The following is a 26,372-nucleotide window of genomic DNA, read 5'->3' as shown; positions in this document are numbered from 1 at the left end:
ACCAGCACTCCACGTTCCATTCCAAGTCGGTGAGAGATCATCTACTGCCAGGAGGCTGGGCGATACAAGATGGGGATTAGAATTCTGTCTTTTTATAGGCGAACTCTAAATCTAGAACAATAGAGGCCGTGTGAAGCAACAAAAGAGCGATTGTTGGTGCCGTGTACAGAGAACTGAGGATTAGAGACTACCTCTAAGGTCTAGTCTTGGGATCGTGTACAGAATCAAATCTTGGGTAATTGGGCTACTTGCGGACGCTGCAGAATTGTAACAGAATCAAGAAGCAATTTTATTACGTTTTACGATTTGACTTGACAGAACATCGAAACATTTTTTTGATAATTATTGCCATTTTCATATCTAAATGAATGTTCAAATTTATACATTCTATTCAAGACAAATTTTGGGTAGATCCGGCCACATTGGGTTCCCGGTAGAACTCGGAATACGGCCACAGATGATGTTATTCGTGGAACACGTTTTATCTTTCAATAAGAATACATTTTACTTGCGATCATTTTTGGACCGATCTGGCAATTCCGGAGCCGAATCCAGGTTTCCAGGTGAAACCCGGAATATTACGAAATATGAAATTATTCCAACTGCCGACCAGCGACTCTACCAAGACAGGACCCAGGGAGACGACTCCTACACAGAAAAAAATATTCCTGTAAATTTACATTATTTATCATGTACCAAAAGGTATCATGATAAATTATGTATATTTACATAAGGTTCATTGGAAATTTACATTAGGTTCATTGGAAATTTACATTAGTTTTGAAAATTTACATCAGTTTTGGAATTTACATTACTTTTGGAATTTACATTAGTTCAAATCAACTAATTCTGATTGGCCAATGGGAATGAGAAGCTCGACTTGGATTGCAGTAGGAAAAGGGTGTGGCCTATGTTCTATTTTAAAATGATTGAAGCGGGCAGCAAAAGGAAATTCGGATTTTAAAAAGTTGTTCCACAGGTAGGGGACGCTTTCTTGTCGACGGCCAAGTGGAATAACGCTGGACTGGAATCGAACGGACGACGGGTAGAATGTTCGGTGTTACTGCTGCTACCCGCTGCCGACTGAGCCATCTTCGCATTTTATAAACGAGCGGCTAAATCATCAACTTGTTCAGGTCGAGGCTTAGGCAGTGGGCAAGCGAAATATGAGAGCGATAGAAAGAGAACCAAATATAACTATTTTTAGTATGGGTAGTTTTGAAGTCAACGTTTGGCAGAAATACATTGGATATATGATTTACATTAAATAAGAATTTACAGGAAGCCGAACACGGGTAGAAATTCAACAGATTTGAGTTTCCTTGCTCAACGTTTCCATTAGATTCATGATTTACATTAGATTTAGATTTACATTGGAGTAATTTCCATGACTTTTTACTCTTTACATCATATTTCAACATTACATTGAGTGAGTTTACATAAGAAACAGTAATTACGTGCTGTGTAAATTTACATATTTTTTTCTGTGTACGCCTGGATTGAACGATCGACCTAACCTCTAGGTTAGACCGGGGTCAACATTTACTTCTCCGTCCACCGGAAGGCGCGATCAGACAAATCTCGTCTCGAAAAATGCCACCGGGACCGTCTGGGATCAAACCAAGTCCAACTAGGGTGAGAGGCAAGCAATCTTACCACCACACCATCAGGATGCGTACAAACAACACCAAACCAAGCCTGGAGTCGTTGTTTTTGTTTTTGTTTTTGTTTTTGTTTTTGTTTTTGTTTTTGTTTTTGTTTTTGTTTTTGTTTTTGTTTTTGTTTTTGTTTTTGTTTTTGTTTTTGTTTTTGTTTTTGTTTTTGTTTTTGTTTTTGTTTTTGTTTTTGTTTTTGTTTTTGTTTTTGTTTTTGTTTTTGTTTTTGTTTTTGTTTTTGTTTTTGTTTTTGTTTTTGTTTTTGTTTTTGTTTTTGTTTTTGTTTTTGTTTTTGTTTTTGTTTTTGTTTTTGTTTTTGTTTTTGTTTTTGTTTTTGTTTTTGTTTTTGTTTTTGTTTTTGTTTTTGTTTTTGTTTTTGTTTTTGTTTTTGTTTTTGTTTTTGTTTTTGTTTTTGTTTTTGTTTTTGTTTTTGTTTTTGTTTTTGTTTTTGTTTTTGTTTTTGTTTTTGTTTTTGTTTTTGTTTTTGTTTTTGTTTTTGTTTTTGTTTTTGTTTTTGTTTTTGTTTTTGTTTTTGTTTTTGTTTTTGTTTTTGTTTTTGTTTTTGTTTTTGTTTTTGTTTTTGTTTTTGTTTTTGTTTTTGTTTTTGTTTTTGTTTTTGTTTTTGTTTTTGTTTTTGTTTTTGTTTTTGTTTTTGTTTTTGTTTTTGTTTTTGTTTTTGTTTTTGTTTTTGTTTTTGTTTTTGTTTTTGTTTTTGTTTTTGTTTTTGTTTTTGTTTTTGTTTTTGTTTTTGTTTTTGTTTTTGTTTTTGTTTTTGTTTTGTTTTTGTTTTTGTTTTTGTTTTTGTTTTTGTTTTTTTTTTTGTTTTTGTTTTTGTTTTTGTTTTTGTTTTTGTTTTTGTTTTTGTTTTTGTTTTTGTTTTTGTTTTTGTTTTTGTTTTTGTTTTTGTTTTTGTTTTTGTTTTTGTTTTTGTTTTTGTTTTTGTTTTTGTTTTTGTTTTTGTTTTTGTTTTTGTTTTTGTTTTTGTTTTTGTTTTTGTTTTTGTTTTTGTTTTTGTTTTTGTTTTTGTTTTTGTTTTTGTTTTTGTTTTTGTTTTTGTTTTTGTTTTTGTTTTTGTTTTTGTTTTTGTTTTTGTTTTTGTTTTTGTTTTTGTTTTTGTTTTTGTTTTTGTTTTTGTTTTTGTTTTTGTTTTTGTTTTTGTTTTTGTTTTTGTTTTTGTTTTTGTTTTTGTTTTTGTTTTTGTTTTTGTTTTTGTTTTTGTTTTTGTTTTTGTTTTTGTTTTTGTGTTTGTTTTTGTTTTTGTTTTTGTTTTTGTTTTTTCATACATACTTTGACAATTTGAGAAAACTAGTTCTAAAATAATTGAGAAAAAAAAGTGTTTATTAGTTGATTGAAACAGTTCATTCCATTGAGCGGCTTATATCTAATGACCATTTCATACTCATCAAACTGAAGTGGCCGATACGGCAAAGGCGCTGTTCGATGTGTCAAAAGTCTTGGGTTTGATTCTCGAAATCGACACATTTTTTGATGCACTGAAACGGTGGTCGCAGCAATAGGCGGCAAATATGCAAGAAAGGAAAAGAAAATTTGCTTGAAATCTGTCTTCAACCATCTTTTGCGATTTAGGGGTATGACAATTTTGTCTGTTACCGAAAATTATCGACATTACCGACGGCTGTCTGATTGTATTGAACAAAAAACTTCTTGAAACGAGGATCGAACCAACAATTTCTTGATTGGTAATACAATACGTTACTACAGAACCATGAAGTGCTTGATAAAATGAAAAGGACTGATCACAAATATATTCTTCTCTATGAACAGTTGACCGTATGGTGAGAACTGCAGGAGAACTGCAGTCGATAATGTCGATAACTGCAAAAAATGCATGAGGACAGATTTCATGCAGATTCTGATATACTTTCATGTCACCGCCATTTGGGTGTACTTGTTATACGAGCAAAATCTGTTATAAAAGGTAACATTTGTTGTAGCAAATCCACTTTGACAGATTTTGATACATTTTTTTCCGAGTGAGCAGGAAACTATAATTGTTACAGAGCTGTTTTTCATGCATAGTACTAACTGTATTTTTCACTTTTGCTTGAAAAAAAAGTGTCGCATTCCTGGGCTTCTGTTTTATTAAAAAAGAGGGTCTAAGTGTTTTTTTTTTCTCGTTTCAGCTCCATCGAGTTCCACATTTTCCTTACTACATACACAATGCTACAAAAAATATTGATGAAATTTAGTTATCAAAGATTTTTGAAAGTATTCTAAATTTCAAAGCGTATTATAGAAATTTCATGTTGTTTGAAATAATATTTGAAATTATTGGTCTCTCAGAAAAGCAACGTAAATACTACCGTCGCATGGTTCCTTTCATTTCTTTTTTGCATGTTGGAAAAGTATTACGGCCTCTAACACACGGAATTTTGGATACCACATTCGGAGTCAAATTTGGTTGAGTAGTCAAATTGGTTTACGAATGCCTTCAATTCACTTATAATTCGTCAGAAAAAATCTATGTACCTGCAAATTTACATGGAAAATATACTTTTGGTTTCACCATTATATCACGCTATTTTTATTTTATTTTATTTTTCAAAATGTCCTACGTACATAGGAAACCCATGGAGCATTGTTTTGACAAAGTACTCTAGAAAAGATGTTGGATTTCATATTTGTTACGATATTCCCTTGTCGATCGACCAACATATTGAAAAACTGAGATACCGTCATCAGGGGTGACATTGGGTATGGGGGGTGAGATTGGGTCAAACAGAAATGCTGAAATTTGTATGACCCAATGTCACCCCCCAGACCCAATGTCACCCCTAATGACGGTACGTTACAAGAATGCATAACCTTTTCTGTCTCCCAATCATGCGAGCTCCGCTTATCATTCATATATATTTTACTTATTTTGTCATAATTCAGTTTTAGATTCAAAAAAGAAATCATTTGGAAACACAAATATAGCCTTCACTCAAACCACCACAACAACAGATTGTCAAAGGAAACAGATTGGTCGATGCATAATAAATCGGCACTGGCAACGTATGATTCGCCCTTGCAATACTGCCAGTTCTGCTGGGCGCAAAGGGTGGTTGGTGTCCAGCGCATTTGGATCGGTCAAACATTGGCCAAACTGTTTCCCTTGACAATCTGTAATCACCACGTGTGATGTGCCATGTGCGCGCAAGTTGTTTTCAGGTAGGCTATGATTTAGGAAAAAATGTGTCTTGCTAAATGAGCGTCCTGCTGTTGCGTACTGGAATATTTTCAAAGTCATCAGAGTAGCAATGGAATTTCCGCTCCCTAGCAGTGGTTCCCAAAAGAGTGAAAATCATCAAGTTCCCCGCTCCGGTGGTCTCTTAACATCGAAAAATAAAGTTGAAAAATGTTTGCGACCAATTTTTCGATTTAAAAAAAAATCAGTATTGATTCAAAAATTCATAACTCGCTCAAAGATTTCTGAAAAGTTGGCAGTTGATGTCCTCTAAAACATATAAAAAAAAATTGTGTTTTTTTACAAATCAAGCTTTAGTGACAAAAAGTTAAATCAAAAATCACCATTTTTTTTTACCGTGTATCATTTTTTCCAGTGTAGTCCGTATCCATACCTACAACTTTGCCGAAGACACCAAATCGATCAAAAAATTCCTTCAAAAGATACAGATTTTTGAATTTTCATACATCATTTTTGTGTGGCCAGCTACCATTTGTATGGAAAATTATATGGACAAACTAATGATGCAAAATGGCTCCTTTGGGCAACTGAAGGCACCAAAAAAGTTTCAGTCGGATTAAAAAATACAAAAAAAAAAATCGAATGACCGAAATCTGGGAGAACTGCTCAGCTGTATCTTTTGATTAAATTTTCTGATCAATTTGGTGTCTTGGGCAAAGTTGTAGGTATTGTTGAGGACTATTGAGAAAAAATAGATACACGAAAAAAAAATGCAGAGTTTTTAGTCAATTTTTTTTCACTAAAACTCAATTTCCCGTTTTTTTTATTTTCGAGGTTTTTTGATATGTTTTAGGGGACAAAAACCCGCATCTTTTGAGCCATAGAGAAGTATCGTCAAAAAATATGCCGCCTGGTTCAACTTTTCAGCACCCATGTGAGTGCTGAAAAGTAGATTTTTTCAGCATTTGTTTTAAAAAGGGTTACTATTCGATTCTGTTATTTTAGGAACATAAAAGTAGGCTGTTTCGTCGTACGAAAATGACAGGAAAAGTAAGTAGGCAAAAATAATTTTCCAAAATTTGATTGTGCTCATCGTTTGAAAAATTGCTTTTTGAGATTGAGCTAATAGATTTTTTTACAATAATAAAACAAACCGAGACAACAAAAGTACCGTCAAATGAATTTGGGACAACAGTCTGACAGTCTTTTTTAGATAATTTGAATCCTTTAAATTTGGAAATTGATGCAATATTTTTTGTTCTGTATCTCTTCTTGCCGATATACCATACCAATCAGCTTAGAACACCATACGCGGTGCCCGTGCTGTATCAAGAAGGTTGTTCCATGTTGCTCGGTTCTGGGCTGCAGCTCGCCAGTCTCCTAGGTTGCAGATCTTTCTTAGGTCCGCCTCGATCTGATTTCCCCATCGTGCACGCTGTGCTCCTGCTCTTCGGCCTGTGCCGCCATCGGGTCGCGCGCGGTCAAAGAGCATCCTGACAGGATGGTCTTCGTCCATCCTCGCGACATGGCCGGCCCACCTGAGCCTCCCGATTCTCGCCAGGGTAACGATTGTCGGTTCTCCCAGCAGCGCGTGCAGTTCGTGGTTCATGCGCCTTCGCCACTCGTTCTGAGCTGTACGTACTCCACCGTAGATCGTTCGCAGCACCTTCCGTTCGAAAACTCCAAGGGCTCGTTCGTCCTCTTGCCGCAGCGTCCAGGTCTCGTGGCCATAGAGGGCAACCGGTCTAATCAGTGTCTTGTACAGGGTCAGCTTCGTGGCGCGTTGCACTCGATCAGATGTCAAGGTTTTCCGTAATCCAAAGTAGGCGCGATTCGCGGAGTGGATACGAGTCCGGATCTCTAAGCTGGTGTCGTTGTCGGCCGTTACCAGCGATCCCAAGTACACGAATTCGCTCACCTCCTCCAGCACATCGCCATCCACAGCTAAAGGGGTGAGTCTTGGGGGGTCAACGTCCTTTGAGCCCCTCCCTTTCATGTACTTTGTTTTCATCGTATTCATGGCCAATCCAATTCGTCCTGCTTGCGTCTTTAAGGCGGTGTAAACCCTTTTCACCGTCTCTAGGTCTTTCGCTATAATGTCAATGTCGTCCGCATAAGCAAGAAGTTGAACTGTCCTGTTGCAAATCGTGCCTCTCGTGTCTATACCCGCTCTTCGCACAACTCCCTCAAGTCCGATGTTAAACAGCGCATTGGATAAGCCGTCACCTTGTCGTAACCCTTGGTGCGATTGGAAGGGGTCCGCTAGCTCCCCTGCCACTCGCACGTGACACATCACACGATCCAAGGTAGCCTTGATCAGCCGAGTCAGTTTGTCCGGAAATCCGTTCTCGTGCATGATCTGCCATAGCTGTTCGCGGTCGACTGTATCGTACGCTGCCTTGAAATCGATGAAGATGTGATGTGTGGGCACGTTGTACTCACGGCATTTCTCGAGGATCTGCCGGAGCGAGAAAATTTGGTCCGTGGTGGCCCGAGCGCCAGTAAACCCCGCTTGATAGGGGCCCACGAACCTCCGTGCGTACGGTGTCAGCAGACGGCAGAGGATCTGGGAGAGGATTTTATAGGCCGCGTTGATAAGCGTGATGCCGCGGTAGTTGCCGCAGTCCAGCTTATCGCCCTTTTTGTAGATGGGACACACGACACCATCCATCCATTCTTCTGGTAGTTTCTCCTCCCTCCAGATCTTAGAAATCACCAAGTGGATCGCCCTCGCCAACTGCTCTCCTCCATATTTGAAGAGCTCACCGGGTAACCGATCTTTACCGGCGGCCCTGTTGTTCTTCAGCTGCCTGATCTCCTTCTTCACCGTCTCCAGATCAGGTGCCGGGAACTGTTCGTCAGCAGCGGGCGGTCCAAGTTGGGCTTCAAAGCCGTCTCCATGCGTTACATCGCCGTTGAGGTGCTCGTTGAAGAACTGCTGCCACCTGTTCAACACCTCGCCTTTGTCCATAAGAAGGTTTCCCTCGGCGTCCCGGCAAGTGTTGGCTTGCGGCGCAAAGCCTTTGCGGGACCGATTAACCTTCTCGTAGAACTTTCGCGTCTCGTTCTGCCGGAACAGCTGCTCCATTTCGGCGCGATCGCGATCTTCCAGCTGGCGCTTCTTGAGCTTGAAAACCGTTCTTTGCTGTTTCAGCGCTTGTTTGTATCTGGCCACGTTCTCATCAGTTGCAGCTCTCAACTTCACCGCATAAGCTGCTTTCTTCTCGTCAAGTAGCCGCTGGCACTCCTCGTCGAACCAGCGCTGCTTTCCAACTCGGACCGTACTACCTAGCGCGGCTTCAGCGGCACTGCCGATGGCCGAGCATATTCTGCTCCATCCATCGTTGAGCGAGGCAGCGCCGAGTTCCTCCTCCGTTGGCAGGCTCGCTTCCAGCTGCTGCACGTAGTGCTGAGCCGCAGCCGTGTCCTGCAGCCGCTCGGTGTTGAACGGCGGTGGGAGCCGGCTCCGTCGTCGGTGGTACGTCGTCGACAGTTTTGAGTGCATGCTTGCACCCACCAGGTAGTGGTCCGAGTGGATATCCGCACCGCGGTACGTGCGGATGTTCCGTATGTCCGAGAAGAATCGGCCGTCGATGAGGACGTGGTCGATTTGTGTTTTTGTTCGTTGATTAGGCGATGTCCAGGTGACTTTGTGGATGTCTTTCCGGGGGAAGAATGTGCTCCGTACCACCATACCGCGGGAGGCTGCGAAGTTGATGCACCGCTGGCCGTTGTCGTTCGTGACGGTGTGCAGGCTGTTCGGCCCGATCACCGGCTTGTACATCTCCTCCCTTCCTATGCGGGCGTTCATATCTCCGATGACGATCTTGACGTCCCTCTGCGGGCAGCTGTCGAACTTCTGCTCCAGCTTCGCGTAGAACGCTTCCTTCTCGGCATCGGATGATTCCTCGTGTGGGCAATGTACGTTGAAGATGTGATAGTTGAAGAAACGGCCTTTAATCCTCAATCTACACATCCGGTCGTCGATCGGCTCCCAATCTATCACACGACTCCGCATCTTGCCCAACACTATGAAGCCGGTTCCCAGCTTGTTTTCGGCTCCGCCGCTCTGGTACATGGTGAGCTCCAAAGCATCATCCTCCCACATCTTCGCTCCCTTCCAGCACATCTCCTGCAGTGCTACAACATCGAAGTTGCGGGGTTTGAGCTCGTTCAACAGAGCGTACTCATACCCATCGAAACGTAGCGATCTGCAGTTCCATGTTCCGAGTTTCCAATCGGTGTCCTTTTCGTGCCTAGGTCTATGCCGTTTGTTCCGGATCCTTATTCCTTCTTGATTGTTCGTAATGATGTGGTTTCTTGCCGAAATCACTCAAAAATTTCAAAATTTTGTGCAAAAACATGGCTAAAACGGCTGCCCGAATTCACTCCCTTTGTTCCGATTCGCCCAGATGACGGTACAAATAATAAATTTATGAAAAGAAAATAAAAATGCATAATTTAAAAACCAAGAAGAAAACTGTCAACTATTTTGTATTGATTAAACGATATGCAAGCCCGCAACTACCATCGTAATCGATGACCGACTTCGTTCCGTTTCTAATAGCTTGTATCCTACCTAATTTCCCATTTTCCATCCAATCAAGAATTGTGCCACAGCAAGCATTCGAATCACCACCAGTCTCTCTGTACGATTCTTGAGCCTTCTAGCTCTTGCAATATCAGCAGCGCAGCAGAAACTCAACACTGGCAACGCTGGCTGTTGGCTGCCGTTTGCAGAACATCATGCCATGCATGAAGTACGAAGCGTCTCCACCACACCCCATCCAAACCCTCCCCGCTAGTCTAGAATCCTAGACGTCGTTGGGACCCGCAAAGGACAATGACGAAGACGGTGGCGGCGAACACTGATGATGATGTCTAACTTGATGACGATGATTATTATACGGTGCTTCCTTAATTTAAGCGGAGAGGAGGTTGACACTGGGAGGGAAGGATAATGACGTGGTGACGTGTTCCGTCGACGACGACGAGGACAGTTCAGCTGGAGCCCCTCTGACTTGGCAGGGCGCCGCGCCGGCCAATCGATCGATTCCGCAAGTCTGCCCCTGGCTGAGAGAGGGTTGGTGACGGGGGCCATGAGAAGACGAAAAAAGTTTTAGAGCTTTTGCCGGTTCCGTTGAGCGGCTCTCATCAAAGGTGCAGCACACCTGGGGCAGCTCCTCAAAGTTGATTGCCGAAAGGTGAAGACGCAGGACCGTCTCTGCATCGATCCGAACGACTTGGGAAAGTACTTTGTGTCATTAATTATTAAAAAAATGTACTTACTCGAATTGTTCTTCTTAACTATTTTTGGGGTTGCATGACGAGCTTGACAAATTCCACGAAATTTAGTTTCAAGAACTAGTCAAGAATTGAGGGAAATAAAGGTGGCCAGTACGGAAGGTCACGTCACGCAAACACAGGCGCCGGCATCACACCGGTGTAAAGGCGATTTGAACTGGAGAGGATCGGGTGGAGGTTTTCGTGCATGCGCGATTGTGTTTGTTCCTTGTGAGTGTGCAAATTTGCTTGTGTGAATTCATCGTCTTGTGTGCACATGATTCAACGAGTGTAAAAACGCATGCATATATGCATTGTATTTGCTATTTACAATAGTGTCGGCCAGCTGATGTGAAGTAAATTGTATCTATAGAGGTTTATGTAGTACACAAATGAGAGGTTTGCAAATCCAATGATTTGTGGGATGAATCATTTTGTAAAATAGAATAAGTTTGATTGAAATTAATTTTTATATCTGGAAAATTTAAACTCAGGCAATATTGATTTTTTTGAACGAAATCTTGTGTTAAAACCCATTTGATTTAAACTAAAAACTTTATTGGAAAAAATTAACCGGTTCACCGAGTTATGAAAAAATCAAGTTTTGCAACGAGTTCCATACAACATTTTTTGCAATTCCGAAAAACACCCTTTGAACAGAATTATAAGTCAAATGTCCATATATTTAGTCAATGAATCGTTTAAATCAAAAAAATGTTGAAAAGTATTACTTTTCCAAACAAGTGCTGAAAAGTTCAACTTTTCAGCATCCGTTTCAGTGCTGAAAAGTAAAACTTTTCAGCATTTGTTTTGAAAAGGGTTACTATTTGATTCTGTTTTTTTTTTTTTGGTAGAGAAAAGTAGGCTGGGTCGTCGCTCGAGAATGACAGGAAAAGTAAGTAGTTTCACGACAGAAATGAAAAAAATGAATATTTATTCAATCTTGTAAAAAAATCACGATTTTTCAAAAAACTTCTAAAACACGGTCGTTTTTTTATATATAGAACATGAAATCATTTTGAAAAAAAAATAACTTTTTTGAGATAAATTTACCTGAAGTTAGATTGTTGCATTTTGAATTTTTCGTTTTTTTTAAATGTTTCTCATGCTTAAGCCTTAAAATAATGTTTTTGTTAAGTTCAGACAAAAAAAACTGTAAAAGAAAAGAGAAAGAAACGTGAAAAGTAAGGATTTTTGGCAATCGCCCAAATAGCATTCAGCTTTTGAATGCCGATATCTCAGTGACTAGGGGGAAAATATCCATTTTCGTCACACCTTTCTGATTTTCGTCATATTCTCGTCACTTTTGCAGTTGTCTGCTATTCAAACTATTTCAGATAAATCAACAATAGAGAGTTGCTTGCTCAATTTTATTTGAGTTATTTATTACTTTGAAATAGTCAAAAACACTTTGTGAAAGCTGTAACTCGTGTTCAAAGTTCTGATAAGCTGATAAAAGAAATGGGCCTTTTGTTCCAATTTAAATGTCAAAAAATGAAACTAACGGAGAACTTGCTGACCTTTTGTTATAAATATTGTCTAAATTTTTAATTTTAATGCATTTTTGCAAGGGCAACTGTCAAATTTGTATAGAAACTTGTATAGACCTACAAAGTTTAAGAGCGAGTCCACGAACAGGGCATACCCTGTTGTATGGGACGTCGTTTGGACCTCACCAATCTGCCTGAAATTTTCAGGGGTTGTTTGTACATATAAAACTAGCATCTGGCCAAAATATGAGCACTCTAGGTCAACGGGAAGTGGGGCAAATCGGGACACAAAGTTTGATGGTTCAAAAACGTCAAAAATCTTAAAAAGGCTATAACTTAGGTAAAATTCAATTTAATTTCAAAATTCAAAGTGCATCTGAAAGGGCGTTATTGGCATTTTAGTGGAAAAATAGCATAATTTCCAAACTGAAATAAAAAAGTGTTCCATCCAGATATCAACTCGGTTCGACCTGCAGCTTGCAGGGCACATCTGAGACTAAGAACGCTTTGGGTAAGGCAGTTTAACGTATTAAATAAACACTTTTTCTTTAAGTGATTTTTTTGGTTGTAAATTTTTGCTTGGGGGAACCCTTAGATCAAATTTTCCGGTGATAATTTCATGATATTCGTGTTCCTGAGACAATTTCACGATAGAAACATGCACAAAAATGTTTATTTTCAAAAAAATAAAAGTTAAAAAATTAGGAATCTGCCTTTTTTCTTGTGTCATTTAGTATCCTTGGAAACGAACTTGATTTTCAATAAATGTGAATCGAAGATTTTTTTTACTTTCATTTTTTAAATGGTTAAAATTGATGAAAATAACAATTTTTATACATGTTTCTTATGTGAAATTGTCACAGGGACACGAATATGATAAAATAATCACCAGAAAATGGGATCTAAGGGGTGCTCCGAACTTAAATTTACAACCCAAAAATTCACTTAAAGTAAAAGTGTTTATTTAATATGCTAACTACCTAACCCAAAGCGTTCTCTGTCTCAGATAGTAGTCCCAGATGTCCCCTACAAGCTGCAGGTCGAAGCGAGTTGATATCTGGATGGAACATTTTTTCATTTGAGTTTGAAAATTATGCTATTTTTCCACTAAAATGCCAATAACTCCCTTCAGGTTCATCCAATTGGGATGCTTTTTCCTCAGATTCCTCAGATGCACTTTGAATTTTGAAATTAAATTGAATTTTGCCTAAGTTATAGCCTTTTAAAGATTTTTGACGTTTTTGAACCACCAAACTTTGTGTCCCGATTTGCCCCACTTCCCGTTGACCTAGAGTGCTCATATTTTGGCCAGATACTAGTTATATATGTTCAAACAACCCCTGAAAATTTCAGGCAGATTGGTGAGGTCGATGCGAGATGGGTATGCTTTGCTCTTTAGACAAACCAAAGAATACAACATATTGGCCAAAGTTGTGGAGAATTGCTTGAGACAAATCTGAAATTGCCTTAAGTAGGGGAAATCTACCCTTTCCAATCAAACACCTATCTTCGTCATATGGAGAGTTTGATGCTCGATTAAAGCTCCAAAAATACTATTTGGGCTATAAACTTACCAGCAACAGCACCGCCTCGAGTAAGCACGCAAATGTATGCCACTTACTGGCCAAAAAGATCACATTTAATGCACTTTTGATCATAATTTGTATTTTGCGAGACCACTTCTCATCATTTTGTTGGCACACACAGTGACACACACGAGAATCCCTCAAACGCTTAATGAATATCGCCAAAATTAACTTTTCACTTTCGCTTACTTTTTCACGGCGCTTAAGATATGAAATTGCTTCCAACTACCGGCAACATGTTCTTTTGATCATTAGTAAGGCACTCACTTGAAGAATAATCCCGAAAAATGTAATAAATTAGCAAGCGCCATCAAAAAAACAAACGCGCCAAGTCGTTTGACGTTTCAATTTTCACTTTGCATTCCAATCGAAGGCTGAAGAAAACCGAGCGAGAGACGAAGGCAAAAAAGAATAAAGGCTGGCCGTCAACACCACCAGTAGCACAGCCAGCGATGCCAGGAAACTTTCCCTATAAATGCCACTTTTCGTGAGTGTTCGTTTGAACTGTCAGCGCAAATGGCAACACTCGACAGAGTGTTGGAAGAAAAAAGAACTAAGCCGATATTAGAAAAATGGGCGTGGCCCAATGCATTCGCCTCGATTAGAATACCCTTGGGATTTTTTTTGTTAAATGCTTGGTAAAGAAATAGAATAACTTTTAGTGAAAGTGAAAATAAACAGAAATGTTCACAAAAACTTGCTCTACTCGTTGGTGTACTTGGTTTTAGTAAAATTCAAGGGAGACTCTAGATTATCCAGCATCATTCAAACACGACCGCTTATTAGGATTAAAATGGGTAGATTTCCCCTATTAATTTATTTATAAAATATTCAAACAGGAAAAAAAAAGTTTATTGAACCTTTTAAAAAACTCCAGATAAAAATTTCACACACACTAGAATCCTTAAATAGTCCTATGTAAGCAAAAACTGCATACCACCCTCGAGTCACACTAACCATTTTCCATGTCGCTTTGTAACCTGTGTCCTGTCCTGCCCGAAAGCACCACATGGCATCACGATGGGGCGAATACTCTATGAACCGGCGGCGCCGACAATGACAGCGGTGCCTCACTTTCTCGTGCAGCCACTTGCTCCTTGCTCCTTTATCCAATGTGCAGCAACAAATTTCATACAATTTCAGTGAGTGTGTATTTGTGGTTTATCGGAGTTAGGACTAAATCCTAAATGAGAAAATTTTAGATGTGAGCATGTCGGAAAATTCGGTAAAAGCTCGCTCATTTTCTCGTTTTCTCTCTCAACCATTAGACTGCGCCGCGTTAGTTGCTGGTGTGTATGAGTAACGTCAGTGTCTCTCAAGGATATTGAGGCGAGAATATTGATTTTTCCCTTTTTTCCTCCCGCTGTCAAGAGCCGGGAAACTGCAAGAACAAGGACTACGGCGGTGGAAGCAGAGGACGAAGGAATGCCGAAGGAAAGTTGGGAGGGAAAATGCGTGCACGAGAGTGGGAGAGCGTAACACTCTCTCGTGCACAACTAACACCACAACAAGCACAGGGAAAAAGGACGACCCCTAATCGACATGCCGGCACGCGAGTTCGGCGCAGTCCCTGTTCAGAAGCAGCCGTGTACGGAACGACGAACGACGAAAGTCTCTCGCTGACAGCTAGGAGCAGGATAGCAAGGATACAGACACGTGGCGTGGCGTGGAAAACCCCCCTCTAGAGGACGAAAAAAGCACTGCACGCGAGTGGAGAGTGAGCGCAGAGTACGGAACGGAGTAGAGAGAGCCTGGAGCGCAGAGTTTCTGCTGTAGCCGCAAGAAGGATAAAGTTTTCTTTCCGCATCGGATGTATGTGCCCCGCCCAGAGTGGTGTTGGAACGAGCATTGACGGCAAAGGATTTTCTAAATTTTGTTCATTATTCGGCAAGAAAATTGGATCTTCAGCGTTGAAAGCCAAAAGATACCATCTGTATTAGATTTGAATTTTAATTGGATTCAAATTTAAATTAGTAGTCATTTTTTGTGGAAAACTGCAGTCAAATAGTTGTATCTGTGTTTGGTACACATCGGGAGAAGAGAGAATTCTTCATTGTGTATTTGTGTGTACGTGCGACGCAAGGATCTCCCCACGATATCCTGGAGAGTAGCGTGTTCAGTTGTGCCGCAGTCGTTGAAGAACAGTAACGTGAAGCCCGTGTGCCGAGAAGAAAACGTGTGTGTCCGTGAAGAACCCTCTAAAGTCACATACGGTGCCCCACAGCCTGGACAGTCTGAGGTGAAAAATAGCCAGCCAGCGCAGTTGAGTCACCGCCGAGTGGATTTATCCCCTTTCACACAGTTAGTTTACACACAAAACTCGAAGACAAAATGTTGATTGGATTAGTCCGAGATTCGGTGATGCAGTGCTTCTGCCACACGTGCCGAGCCCCGATCCTGCCGGCAGGTAAGACGTCCCGTTGGCCAATCCGCTGTCAGTTCCATGGTGCTTCTCGGAGGAATGGTACCCGTCCAAAAAATAATCATCCCAAATCCCAAATCTTTAGTTTTCCTCCCTCGAAGAAACAATCACTCACGGTTCGTCTCTGTTGCAAGCATATTGTTAAGCCAAGTTGACAATCCAATTAGGGGTCCGTACGTGACTTGAGATTTCCAAAAAAAAGCTCGTGTCTCACATCAAACGCTGCTGCTTCGAACCGAATTGTGTTACGTGAAATTTTAATACGATTCAAAGTCATCATCCCACCCAACCGGTGTACACGAAAAAGAAGACCATCCACCGGAAAAGTGGATGACTCATCCGTTCCAGTTGCTGCTGCGGGCCAGGACATGCAACGTCTTGGCCGGCGCCGCCGTGAGGAAAAAGGCTCTTTCTTTCTTATTTTCTTCGCGTCTTATTCAAAAAGAAAAGTCTAAAAAGGTAGTCACGACTTTGGTGTGGAGCCTGAAATTTTTGGGAAGCCTTCTTGGCATTCATAAAGCATTCACGAATTATGTCATCCGGAGTTGGGGAGTCCTGACGGGTGGTGGTGCTGCTAGACGGACAAAGTGACAGGTTTTTCATCGCCGCGACCGTCGACGTGAAGCCTCAGCCCAGGCCACATAAGATATGCTGCGTGCGTATCAGCTGATGCTTTTTGCATGTCGCAATTTACACACATCCAGTTGTTTTGCAATCATAGGTTTTGAACTTAACTTTGAACTAGAGGTGGGCAAAACCGTTCTTTTTTAGGAGCCGCTCATTTTCGTTCGCTCTTTAAAAAGAGCCGCTCTTTTGAACGGTTCTTTCGCTCTTTTTTAAAATTTGGATTAAATGGGTTTTTTCAAGAATCGTGTGATTTTATAAGTTATTTCACATTGGGCTTTTATAAATTAGGCCGCACCAAACATTTTTTGAAGTTTATTATGTCCCTCAACTCTGGCCAAAGTAGCAAAAAAATAACAAGCCATGGTATAAACATTTCAATGAAAAAAGAGTTTTAAAATGCATTTTACACATCCCCAGTTGCATTGCAATCATTAGATTTCAAAATATCGAAGTATTGATGAACCGTTTTTTAAGCCGAAAAAAAAACTTTTTGCATTACTGTGCAAACGGAATTTCACAAAAATTCAAAATATTTTTGATCGATCCCAAAATACTTTTTAATTTTTTCAGTTGATAAGACTTCTATTTCCATTAAAATTTGGAAGTGTTTTGAAAAAAAAATATTGTTTTGCCCCCTGATGTGACATTGAAAAATGTTTGTAACGGCCATATTTGATGAATAAAATAAATAAATCTGAAAACGAGAAAATGCCCTTGAAAACCATAGGTTTTGGTGGTCTCTATGTCAAGATTTCTACTCAAAACTAAACATTCGAGTAATTGAATGGCATCCAAACTGAAATCTAGGATGCTGGAAAAATTGATATTGATTTTAAAATTGCGTTTATTTGTGAAAGACTAATGCTGATATTTTATTTGGAGAAAATATTATGTGAACTCTTCTCTACATTCTGATTTAATAGATAAGGTCTATAAACGCTAAAGTTTACTCGGACAAAATGATATTTTTTTCCGAAATTTCTCAAATATTCAGTAGATTTTTGGTAATATTTGACAAATTAAGCTATTTGAAATGCTTAAATTTGTATTCCGGTATTACTTTAATTACAATCAGTTGTACAATGAAAAGTTTACTTCATTTTGTTTAGAAAATCATTTACTTTTGGGATTCATTTTTATAAGCATTGAAATTTTTGAAATTGCATTTTCAAGTTTCCAAAACAAATTTAATACTACATTTTTTGGAAATTCGATAACTTATATTTTTAACAAAAATCATTCCTTCTTGAGTCGGTTCTTTCAAAAGACAGGAATTTGAAAAAGAACCGCGGTTCTTTTTTTTTGAGCCATGGTTTGTTCGCTCTTTTCAGTGAACCGGCTCTTTGAGTGGTTCGCTTTTTTTGCCCACCTCTACTTTGAACATAAACATTGAAAAATACTTGCAACGGCCTGAACATCTGAAATAATAACTTTCAATTTTTTTAATGTTCTTAAGTGTGCACATAAATTGAGGTTAAGTGCTATCTTAACAAAAGTTATATTCAACAATATTTTTTCAATCATTCCAAGATTATGTTGTTACTGTTAAAATTCAAAATCCAATTAAAAAAAGCTTGCAGATATGTATGAAATTTAATTAAAGTATTTATTTTGTCAAATTAAAAACCTCTGTTCTTTTTTTTTAAATCTCCATTATTCACTAAAAATTTATGTACCCTAAGAAAATCCATTGCAGACGGTTTTCCGGAGAATAAAAAAATAATAATTCGCATTTGAAACTGTTTATCAAAAATGCTGCATTAAAACGTATCGCACAAATTCATGGGTATGCTAATTGATATTTTAAATTTGTTGTAGAGCCTCCAATTTCTCGGGATTACAAAATTCCCGGGAAACAGGAAATTTTCAACAAATTTTCCGGAAAATCCCGGGAATTTCGAGGAAATTAAAAAACTTCGAATTTTTTTCTGATCCTTGTTCAGATTAATATTTGGCAACAAAAGTGTATAGAATAGCCACTCAATGGGCAAAATAAGTGTGAGGATCAAATCTGGAGTTTTTTTTTTTTGAAGGTCCTATAAAACAAATTTTCAGTTTTTGCTTTTTGGATGTTTTTAATACCCCTGACTCAAGGCGGTTTCAAAAACATAAAAAAAAAACAAGAACTGGAAATTTTGTTTATTCGACCATTCCCAAAAATGAAAAAAACTCCTGAAATAACTGAAAAAAGTTCAACGTTAAGAAAATATTTCTTTGAATTCGTACAGAATATCCAAAAATAATGATGAATATTTTTTGTTAGAAAGTAGGTTTTATTTGTTTAATCAACAGTGTTTGGACAGTGAGTAAAATAAATCCATGCTAAAAAACCATGAAATTGTTTATAAATTTGTCTCAGTGACCAGCTTAATTGATTAATTGTTTATTTACATTCATCTGACAATGTTTGTCTTGATTGTCAATGTTCAAGAGAATATGATAGAAAATAATATTGATGATAGCTTAAGTTGAAATAAAAAAAAAATAATGCAGGAATAGTAGTTTATGCAACAAGTTGCAAAAAGAGGATTTTTTTCAGCACGAGTCGTACATTTATCCAACGAGGTTCACCGAGTTGGATAAATACGAAGAGTGCTGAAAAAATCAAGTTTTGCAACGAGTTCCATACAACATTTTTTGCAATTCCAAAAAACACACACTGAGTGAAATTTTATGTCAAATTTTCATGTATTTTGTCAATAAATCGTTTAAATCAAAAAAATGTTGAAAAGTGTTACTTTTCGAAACAAGTGCTGAAAAGTTCAAAAATCTTTTTTTTTCATTGCAAATATTTTTTCCGGAATAAATCTTACTGGTAACATAAATAAATAGATAAGCATTGCATTTAACTTTTTTTCCTTTAAAAAATTGCATTTACTTTAAAAAAAATACAATTTTTATGCAATCACAACTCAAAGTTTTCAAATATTTGGAACGAATTTTTGAAATATGTTGTATAAAGGACACCTCTGCACCATGAAATTAACCTTGACATGAAATTTTTAGACGAAATGATTAATTCAATAAGAACTGTTAATTTAGTTTATTATTTAGTTAATTTAATTTAGTTCCATCATTATTTTTTTTTTGGGAATTTAAAAAAAAATATGCCGAAGAGTAAAACAAATAACACTTCCGCTTGAATTTGGGAATTCCCGGCCGGGAAACGGGAATTATATTTTTTCCTGGGACGGGAAATTGGACGCTCTAATTTGATGACATTCCAAAATACATTCAGGATTGTTTTCGTTTTTTTTTATTTTACTATTTTTTTAAGATTTCGTATCTTTTGTGGCATGCGCTATTAAAAAAAAAATATGTTAAACGAAATACTTCCAAATCAAGCAATAAAAACAATTACAAAAATAACAGATTTGATCAAATTGAGTTGTGCAAAGTTCTAGGATCATCTAGATATCCAAATAAATCACTGGAAAAAGAATCGTCTTGATTGGTTGAGTCATGCCCGAGAATCAGCGAGACTGTTCTGCTGCCTATTCCTCCTCCCCCCCCCCCCTTGCCCTCGACTAAGGGCCCCGTTTTTTTAACATTTTCATCGGTCTAATTTTTATTTGAATTTGTATGTCCTCTTAATCTGATTATTATTACAATTTCTAGTTAAATCCAGGATTGTTAAAGGTAAAGTTTAATTACAGTATAGCAATCAACTTTCAACGGCGTTAAAATGTTTGAAAATTTGAAAAAAAAATCTCCTTTCTCAAAAATATTATACAGAAAACTTCAAACTTCAACAGAATTGGAAGTGAAGTCAACTGGAAACATTTTAAAATGCATTGCGTTGATTATATTTTCTAGATTGTGATAATGAAACTTAACTGTAAATTACAACATAAAGTTTTTATTTTACGCAATGAAATATTAATTTAAAAAAAAACTGTCCACTTGATTTATGGATTGCCTCACCACATTCGAAAGAATTTTCAGTTCCTTTATAATCACATAATTCCCTCGAACACTGCACTCTGCGCGTTATTTTTTGCCAATATATTTCCCTCAGCTGCAGCATACCAAGCTGGCATGTTTGAAGTTCATTTGGCCCTCCCGGTCGCAGTGGTGGTGCATTCTTTCCATTATTTAACTTTTTCCTTGATGACGGTCCCCATTCTATGCACACACATTCACCAGCACCGACTACCCATGCATTGTAGGAAAAAAGGATAATGACTCATGCACATCCCCCCATTTTCGCCTCGCCGTTTGTGGTGGATCAGGATAAAGAGGGGGTGAGGCAGTCAGTCGCCAGCGGACAGGACACCTAAAGGCGACAAGGAATCCCTCCAGTTATTACCTTTTTTTCGCAGTAAAACACACTCACTCACATCACAAGTACATAGAAGTGAGCGAATGTGTGTTTGTACGTTTGTGTGTGCTTCTCAGGATATGTGCCAATGAACGCTAGCAATCGCATGTATGTACCTTTGGCCGTGTTATGTATCAGGAAACTTTTGGATCAGAGCTGTTGAGACTGTTGAGAGTTTCCGGTAGCATCTGTCATGAGAGTTGCTCTTTGCAGTTCCATCTGATGCTCGCCGTGAAGACCGGTTATGTATCCAATTTTCTTTTGTGGCATTCGAAATATGAAACGAGTTGGATTCTTTCGAGCCATCAGCCACTAAGCTGCGGAAGATGTTACCTCCTTCCAGAGCGTCCCCAATTACAGTATCCATCGGGATGAGCAAAGCAAGGAGCAAACACTTCATCCTATTGGAAAAGTTTTCCTCCCTCTTGTTTCAGTCTCATAATTTCAACCCCCCACCCTGGGAGGGTCACGAATCAACTTGGATTGACATTCGTTTCGATCAGGTTAAATATAGATGATGGTAGCTCCCCTCTTTCAACTGCCAACTGCCAAAACCTGTTTAAGAAGGTTGATGGAGTTAGGTTCTACAGAAAAAAGGGTGGCACTTTTACGCGCTTCAGCCCACGCATCCGTCGAGAGTTCGTCCGCTTATATTTACCCCCCAGGCATAAAATGGTAAATAAATTATGCATTTTATTTACCACCCCCCTAACGAACGCAAAAAAAAGGAAAAACTAACCTGAATTGGCCCCCCTCTCAGCCTTACGAAGCCAGAATTTGTGGGTTGATTGGTGGGACAGCAGGCAGCAGCAGCAGCCACGGAGGAGCCTCATAAAATGCATCGATTTTACCTCGAGAACGTCGCTGCGACGCCGTCGACTGTTGCTGGGGCTGACTGGCTGGCGACAGTCAGCAGAACCAGCAACCAGCTGAGGGGGTTCGTCGGGCAGAGTGTGTGGAGCCGGTCAGTCTGTTTTCTTGCTGGCCACCACCCAGCCACAGTGGAAAGCCTTTCTGGCGGCGAGGTGACTCATTCGAGTGTTGGTTGGAAAGTTGGAATGTGTTTTTTGGCTCTTGTCTTTACAACTTTTTTTAATATTTTTTTTTAATTTTTCGATATTGTTCAGGAGTTTGGCAATAACCTTTAACAAATCAATCGGAGAAACAAGGGTTTCACTGAAAAAATCTAACCCAATGGGTGTTTTTTGGAATTGCTAAAAAGTTGTATTCAATTCGTTGTTCGTGATGGCCGTGAATCCTCTGTTGACTAGTCGAGAGTAGAACACTGAAGAAGAAGACGAAATACATATCTTTCAAAATATTAAAATATATACCAATAATAAAAGGAACTACTCGTCTCTTGTATTCAACTTATAAAAAAACGAAATCTGTAAGCAGATGTTTCTTATTTACATCCCAATAAGATCAATACACATTTTATTGAATGTTTTGAAACTCATTTTCGACTCGTAACTCCGCGCCATTTCAACCGATTTCGACGCAAATATAAGGTGATTAGTTGGACTTTCAGAGAAAAATAGCTTGGAGTCTAGTCTTACAGTTGAAAAGGTCGTATGATAACTTAAAACAGTGTTTTGAAGGTCTCCAGACCAAAGAGCCTTTATTTGAAAATATTTTGAACAAATTTTGAACCAATTTTGAAGGTGTAAAATTGGGTTTTGTTACATTACCTCTTTTATTTTCTCCTTTTCCTTAAAATAGGTTGAAGTAGTGGCATTATACACCGAAAACGTTTTAAATTTACACATTTTTAGAGGTAAAATTATACATTTCTTCTTACATATTTTTTATTTTAAGCTGTAATATAATTGTATTTTTACCTTCTTCAGCTTACTAAGGAAAAGCTATACATCACTAGAAAAATGAACTTTTTAATTAGACCTCCTAGACCAACCGTCATTTATACATATCGAGTCAGAATCACCAGTTGAGCAAATGTCTGTGTGTTTGGTTGTATGTAGACATGTGTACCGAATCAACGTCACTGGAATATCTCGTCACTGACTGAACCGATTTGGACCGTTTTGGCTCGTTCGATTCGTCTTGGGGTCCCACAAGTCCCTACTGCTGCATATAAATTTCACAAGTTGCAAAAAAGGGTGGTTTTGCATGAAAACCTGCCATATTATATATTTTTAGAAAGGTTCTGAAATGACCTTTCTTGTGGATTCAGAATTTTCAAGATCTGACTTACCTATCTAAAATTACAAGCAGTTTAAAAAATGGTCTGAATTTACATAACCTCAAATGGTCGGGTCTGATCGCCACGAAAAAGCCGTGTAGAGGGATGCCATTTTCCTCAAAGGCGGTGTCTGTATAATCTTGACAAAAAGTCTGTAGGTAGTCTGTTTTTTTACTCATCACTTTTTTTTATTAGGACTCCTTAGGTGCTGCGATCCCGTTAAGGAAAATCCATAAACCATGTGGACACTTAAGGGGGGTTGAAATCACTCTATAAATGAGAGGAAGGCACCAACTACCTAAAGGTGGATTAAGTAACGTTTTTCCTGTGTCTGTAGCTTAGAGCATCTTTAAGCTTCAATATTTTTTTTTCTTTAAAAATATCCAGGGATAGTGATTTTTACGATTTCACAGAAGCCGCGTAATACGCGAAATCTAATCTTAGCCGTTAAATTTGGTAAATCTTGCTCGAAATTCGAAATCATTTGTTGTAAACATTGCTACTCAGTGTATTTAAACTGTGATTTTTGAATTCAAACACTCCACAAGATTTTAATCCAACATTTTCAAGGCATTTGTAAAAAAATAATCTTGAATTATTGATAATAAATGTTAAAATACTGCTATAAATAAATGCTAAAGTTATGCCTAACTTTTATCGATTATTTGATATTTCTTTTGCTGAAATCCATGACAACAATAAATTTATTTAATTGATTGTACTTTTTTTGAATCTGTTGTTAAGAATATGCAGTATTACAGAGATATTTCGTCAAATTAAATTTCTAAATTTTTTAATAAAATAAGTTCTGCAGATGATAATTGTGTATTTTTTTATATGTCAATAAATCTTTGCATTTACAATTACTCTAAAATAACAAATTGTTATTCTAAATAAACAATTGCTTCAAAAGAATAAAAAAAAAATATTCGATAAACCCACTAATGTTGGAAAAAACACCTCTAAATAGTTTATCCCACCAGCAGTTGTGCACTTTGTCGGGGCCATCCTTAAACCACGTGAACACTTCCAAGGAAGTGGGGAGGGGGAGGCAGGTTTGAGATTTACAAGATAGTGTCCACATGGTACATGGATTGTCCTGTAAGAAACGATTAAAATACGCGACTGCTGGTAGGATAAGGTTGAATTGGTGTGAACTCAACCTGAAGTTCATATGGGAATTTTACCATGCAAGATATTTACTTCCCTCGTTCTTTTACTATTTACATGTTGTTAGTAATGTCCTTGGTGTACATCAAATTAATTTTATTTTTGTATGATTTGTAATCCCGGGCAAACGGTTTTAACAAAATTCATCCCATTTCAATAACAAATATTGTTAAAATTACAGAGAGCGTTATGGAATCTTCTTGAAAAAATCTTTTTTTTGCATAAGGCTTTAATAACAGTTTATGTTATCACAACACATATTGTTATTGGTCTGATATTGGTTGAAAGCCAAAACAACTTTGAAATGACATTTATTGTTATGGAACTTGTAACGGAACCTACAACTATTTTTGGGATGATTGGATTAATTGTTAAAATATCAAAAAATATTATTAGTCTGTTATTACTATAACAATCCAATAACAAAGAAGTCATAACGACGAATAACAAATCCTGTTATAAATAACAAAAAATGTTATTGGCATATTATTTTCAAATATCGAAAAATGTTATTCCCAAGTTATTTCCGTCTGCCCGATCGACGGATCCCAACCGCGTTTTTTTTTTAAATTTTGGTTTAAAAAAATTCAATGAACAGTCTTGATTTCTTAAAAACCAAAACTTTTAATCCCGTTTGATTTCCTTCCAAAGAAATGGTTTTCCCGTTTATTCAATGCAATCGCAAAGTGCAAAAACCCCACTCAGGTTCAGCCAAGTGCAACAAAACTCAATTTGATGCACTTTTATCCCCAGACATGCCATTCCCTTCAATGTTTCCCCCGAGGATAGCACCGACGGAAGAAGGAAATCTGTTGCCGAGCAAGATTTTAGCTTCTGCAGATGCGGTTATAAACTTTCAACTCTCTGATGGCTCTCATCGGTCTGAATTTGATTGCACTCGGTTGGAAATGATATAACTCGTGGTGCATTCACCACATAGAGTGTTTCACATTGCACGTTACATCAGCACGTGTAGAGAATTACAGTTTGCAGAAGTTTTGAAAAGATCTACACACTGAAAGAAGCTCTGCATAGCTACCAACTGTAATGATGCTTACCGTATAGCTCTCGGAAGGCAAGCTTCCGCACTCGTACGCATAAAGGGTCTTAATTAAAAAAGCTCCCCCACAATTAGTGCAACTAGTGCAGCAGCAAGTACAAGTGTGCACCCTATTTGCGGGAAAAACAGATTTTTCCGTCCTGGTTTTGTTTCTGAAAACCCATTACAAACAAACAACGCGGCTTTGTTTGTGCCATATTCTGAGTGAAGTATGGTTAATGAGAAAACTGGTTTTGAGAATGGAAAATTCGCAGAAAATTTTCTTTTCACCAGCTAATGGCTTGCTAACCTCATTTTCTCGAGTTGTTCAAGTATGATACAAATGACAGAAAAAGTAAGATTTTTCCTCAACGGAATTGCAAAATAAATGTAAAAAAAATCAAAAAATTCTTGGTCTTAAATTTAAGCAACTTTTTCAGTCTGTCACCCACGCAAAATGACAGGATTTTCAATGCCCACAAATAAACGTAAAAAAATATCATAAAAGCTGCAACTTGCGCCATTCACATAAAAGAGCAAAGTTATACGACCACGAGTGCCACTGCAAAAGTGAGCTTTACAGCTTTACAGCGCGCGCTGGTCACTGTGTGTGTGTGTGTGTGAAAATCCTTTCATATAAAAAAATATGCGATCCTTTGAAAGGACAGATTGCATTCGCCACTTGCACCAACCTCCACCAGCGCAACCAGTCATGAAAGGCTGTCAAAGAGCTTATGCCGCTGCCGGCAACTGGGATTCGCACACAATACCGTCGCCGGCCTGCAAGGCATCGATAACGTTGCGGTGGATTCAGGACCTCGTAGATTATGGGAAGGGACTTCGATTCAAACTATTTTTGAAGTTAAATGAATTTAATATTAACTTTCAAGTAGTTTAAGCTTTGCTTTTTTTATTTACGTTATCGGAAAATTGTAAATTGAAACAACGTTCTAAATTAATTTGGTGTATCAAGGGTATTTCTGAATAGAACTAAAACTATTGTTCAGAAATACAATAGAATTTTTGTTTGCAAATCGTAGTCGACGAGCGCTCGGATAATCCCCCTAATAGGAAAAATAACAATAATTATCGAGCTGAGTGGCCGATATTGTATGGCAGCGATTGATTACCGAGTCATTTGATCCCTTTATCGATTCCACAACAATATGCACACGCTTGCACAAAGACAGAACCAATCAAGTGCAAAGTCGGCTTAAGAGCTTCCGTGGCCCATATGGAGTCACACAGTAGAGGCGGAACAGTACGACCTTCTTCCTGCAGTGATTTTTCACCCCATCTTTATTATGCTGCCGTCTGTCAGGCGTCACCCACTCCCTCTGTAAACATACCTCTTTCCCAGGACTTTTTGCATGTATGCACCTAGTTGAATAGGACACACCCCACCACCTTCTGAACACACACACT

The 26,372-nt window shown here is 38.3% G+C and overlaps 1 protein-coding gene across 3 annotated transcripts in view; it reads left to right on the top strand.

Moving 5' to 3' along the window:
• The window catches only part of LOC120428320 (stathmin), a 110,582-nt gene that overhangs the window by 20,407 nt on the left and 63,803 nt on the right, over positions 1-26,372 (top strand). Inside the window, exon 1 of one of the 3 annotated variants that reach the window (XM_039593318.2) lies at positions 14,739-15,572. The exons of 1 other annotated variant lie outside the window; for it this stretch is intronic. In XM_039593318.2, coding sequence (XP_039449252.1) covers positions 15,497-15,572 — 76 coding nt within the window. In that variant the 5' untranslated portion in view covers positions 14,739-15,496. Of the gene's footprint in view, positions 1-14,738; positions 15,573-26,372 lie in introns of those variants that run through there. One more of the 3 variants, XM_039593316.2, reaches the window with a different exon arrangement.

Source organism: Culex pipiens, chromosome 2 (genome assembly GCF_016801865.2).
Source record: "Culex pipiens pallens isolate TS chromosome 2, TS_CPP_V2, whole genome shotgun sequence".
In the NCBI taxonomy this organism is placed as follows: Eukaryota; Metazoa; Arthropoda; class Insecta; order Diptera; family Culicidae; genus Culex; species Culex pipiens.
The sequence above is the reverse complement of the archived record's forward strand: the minus strand, read 5'-3'. Positions and strand labels throughout refer to the sequence as shown.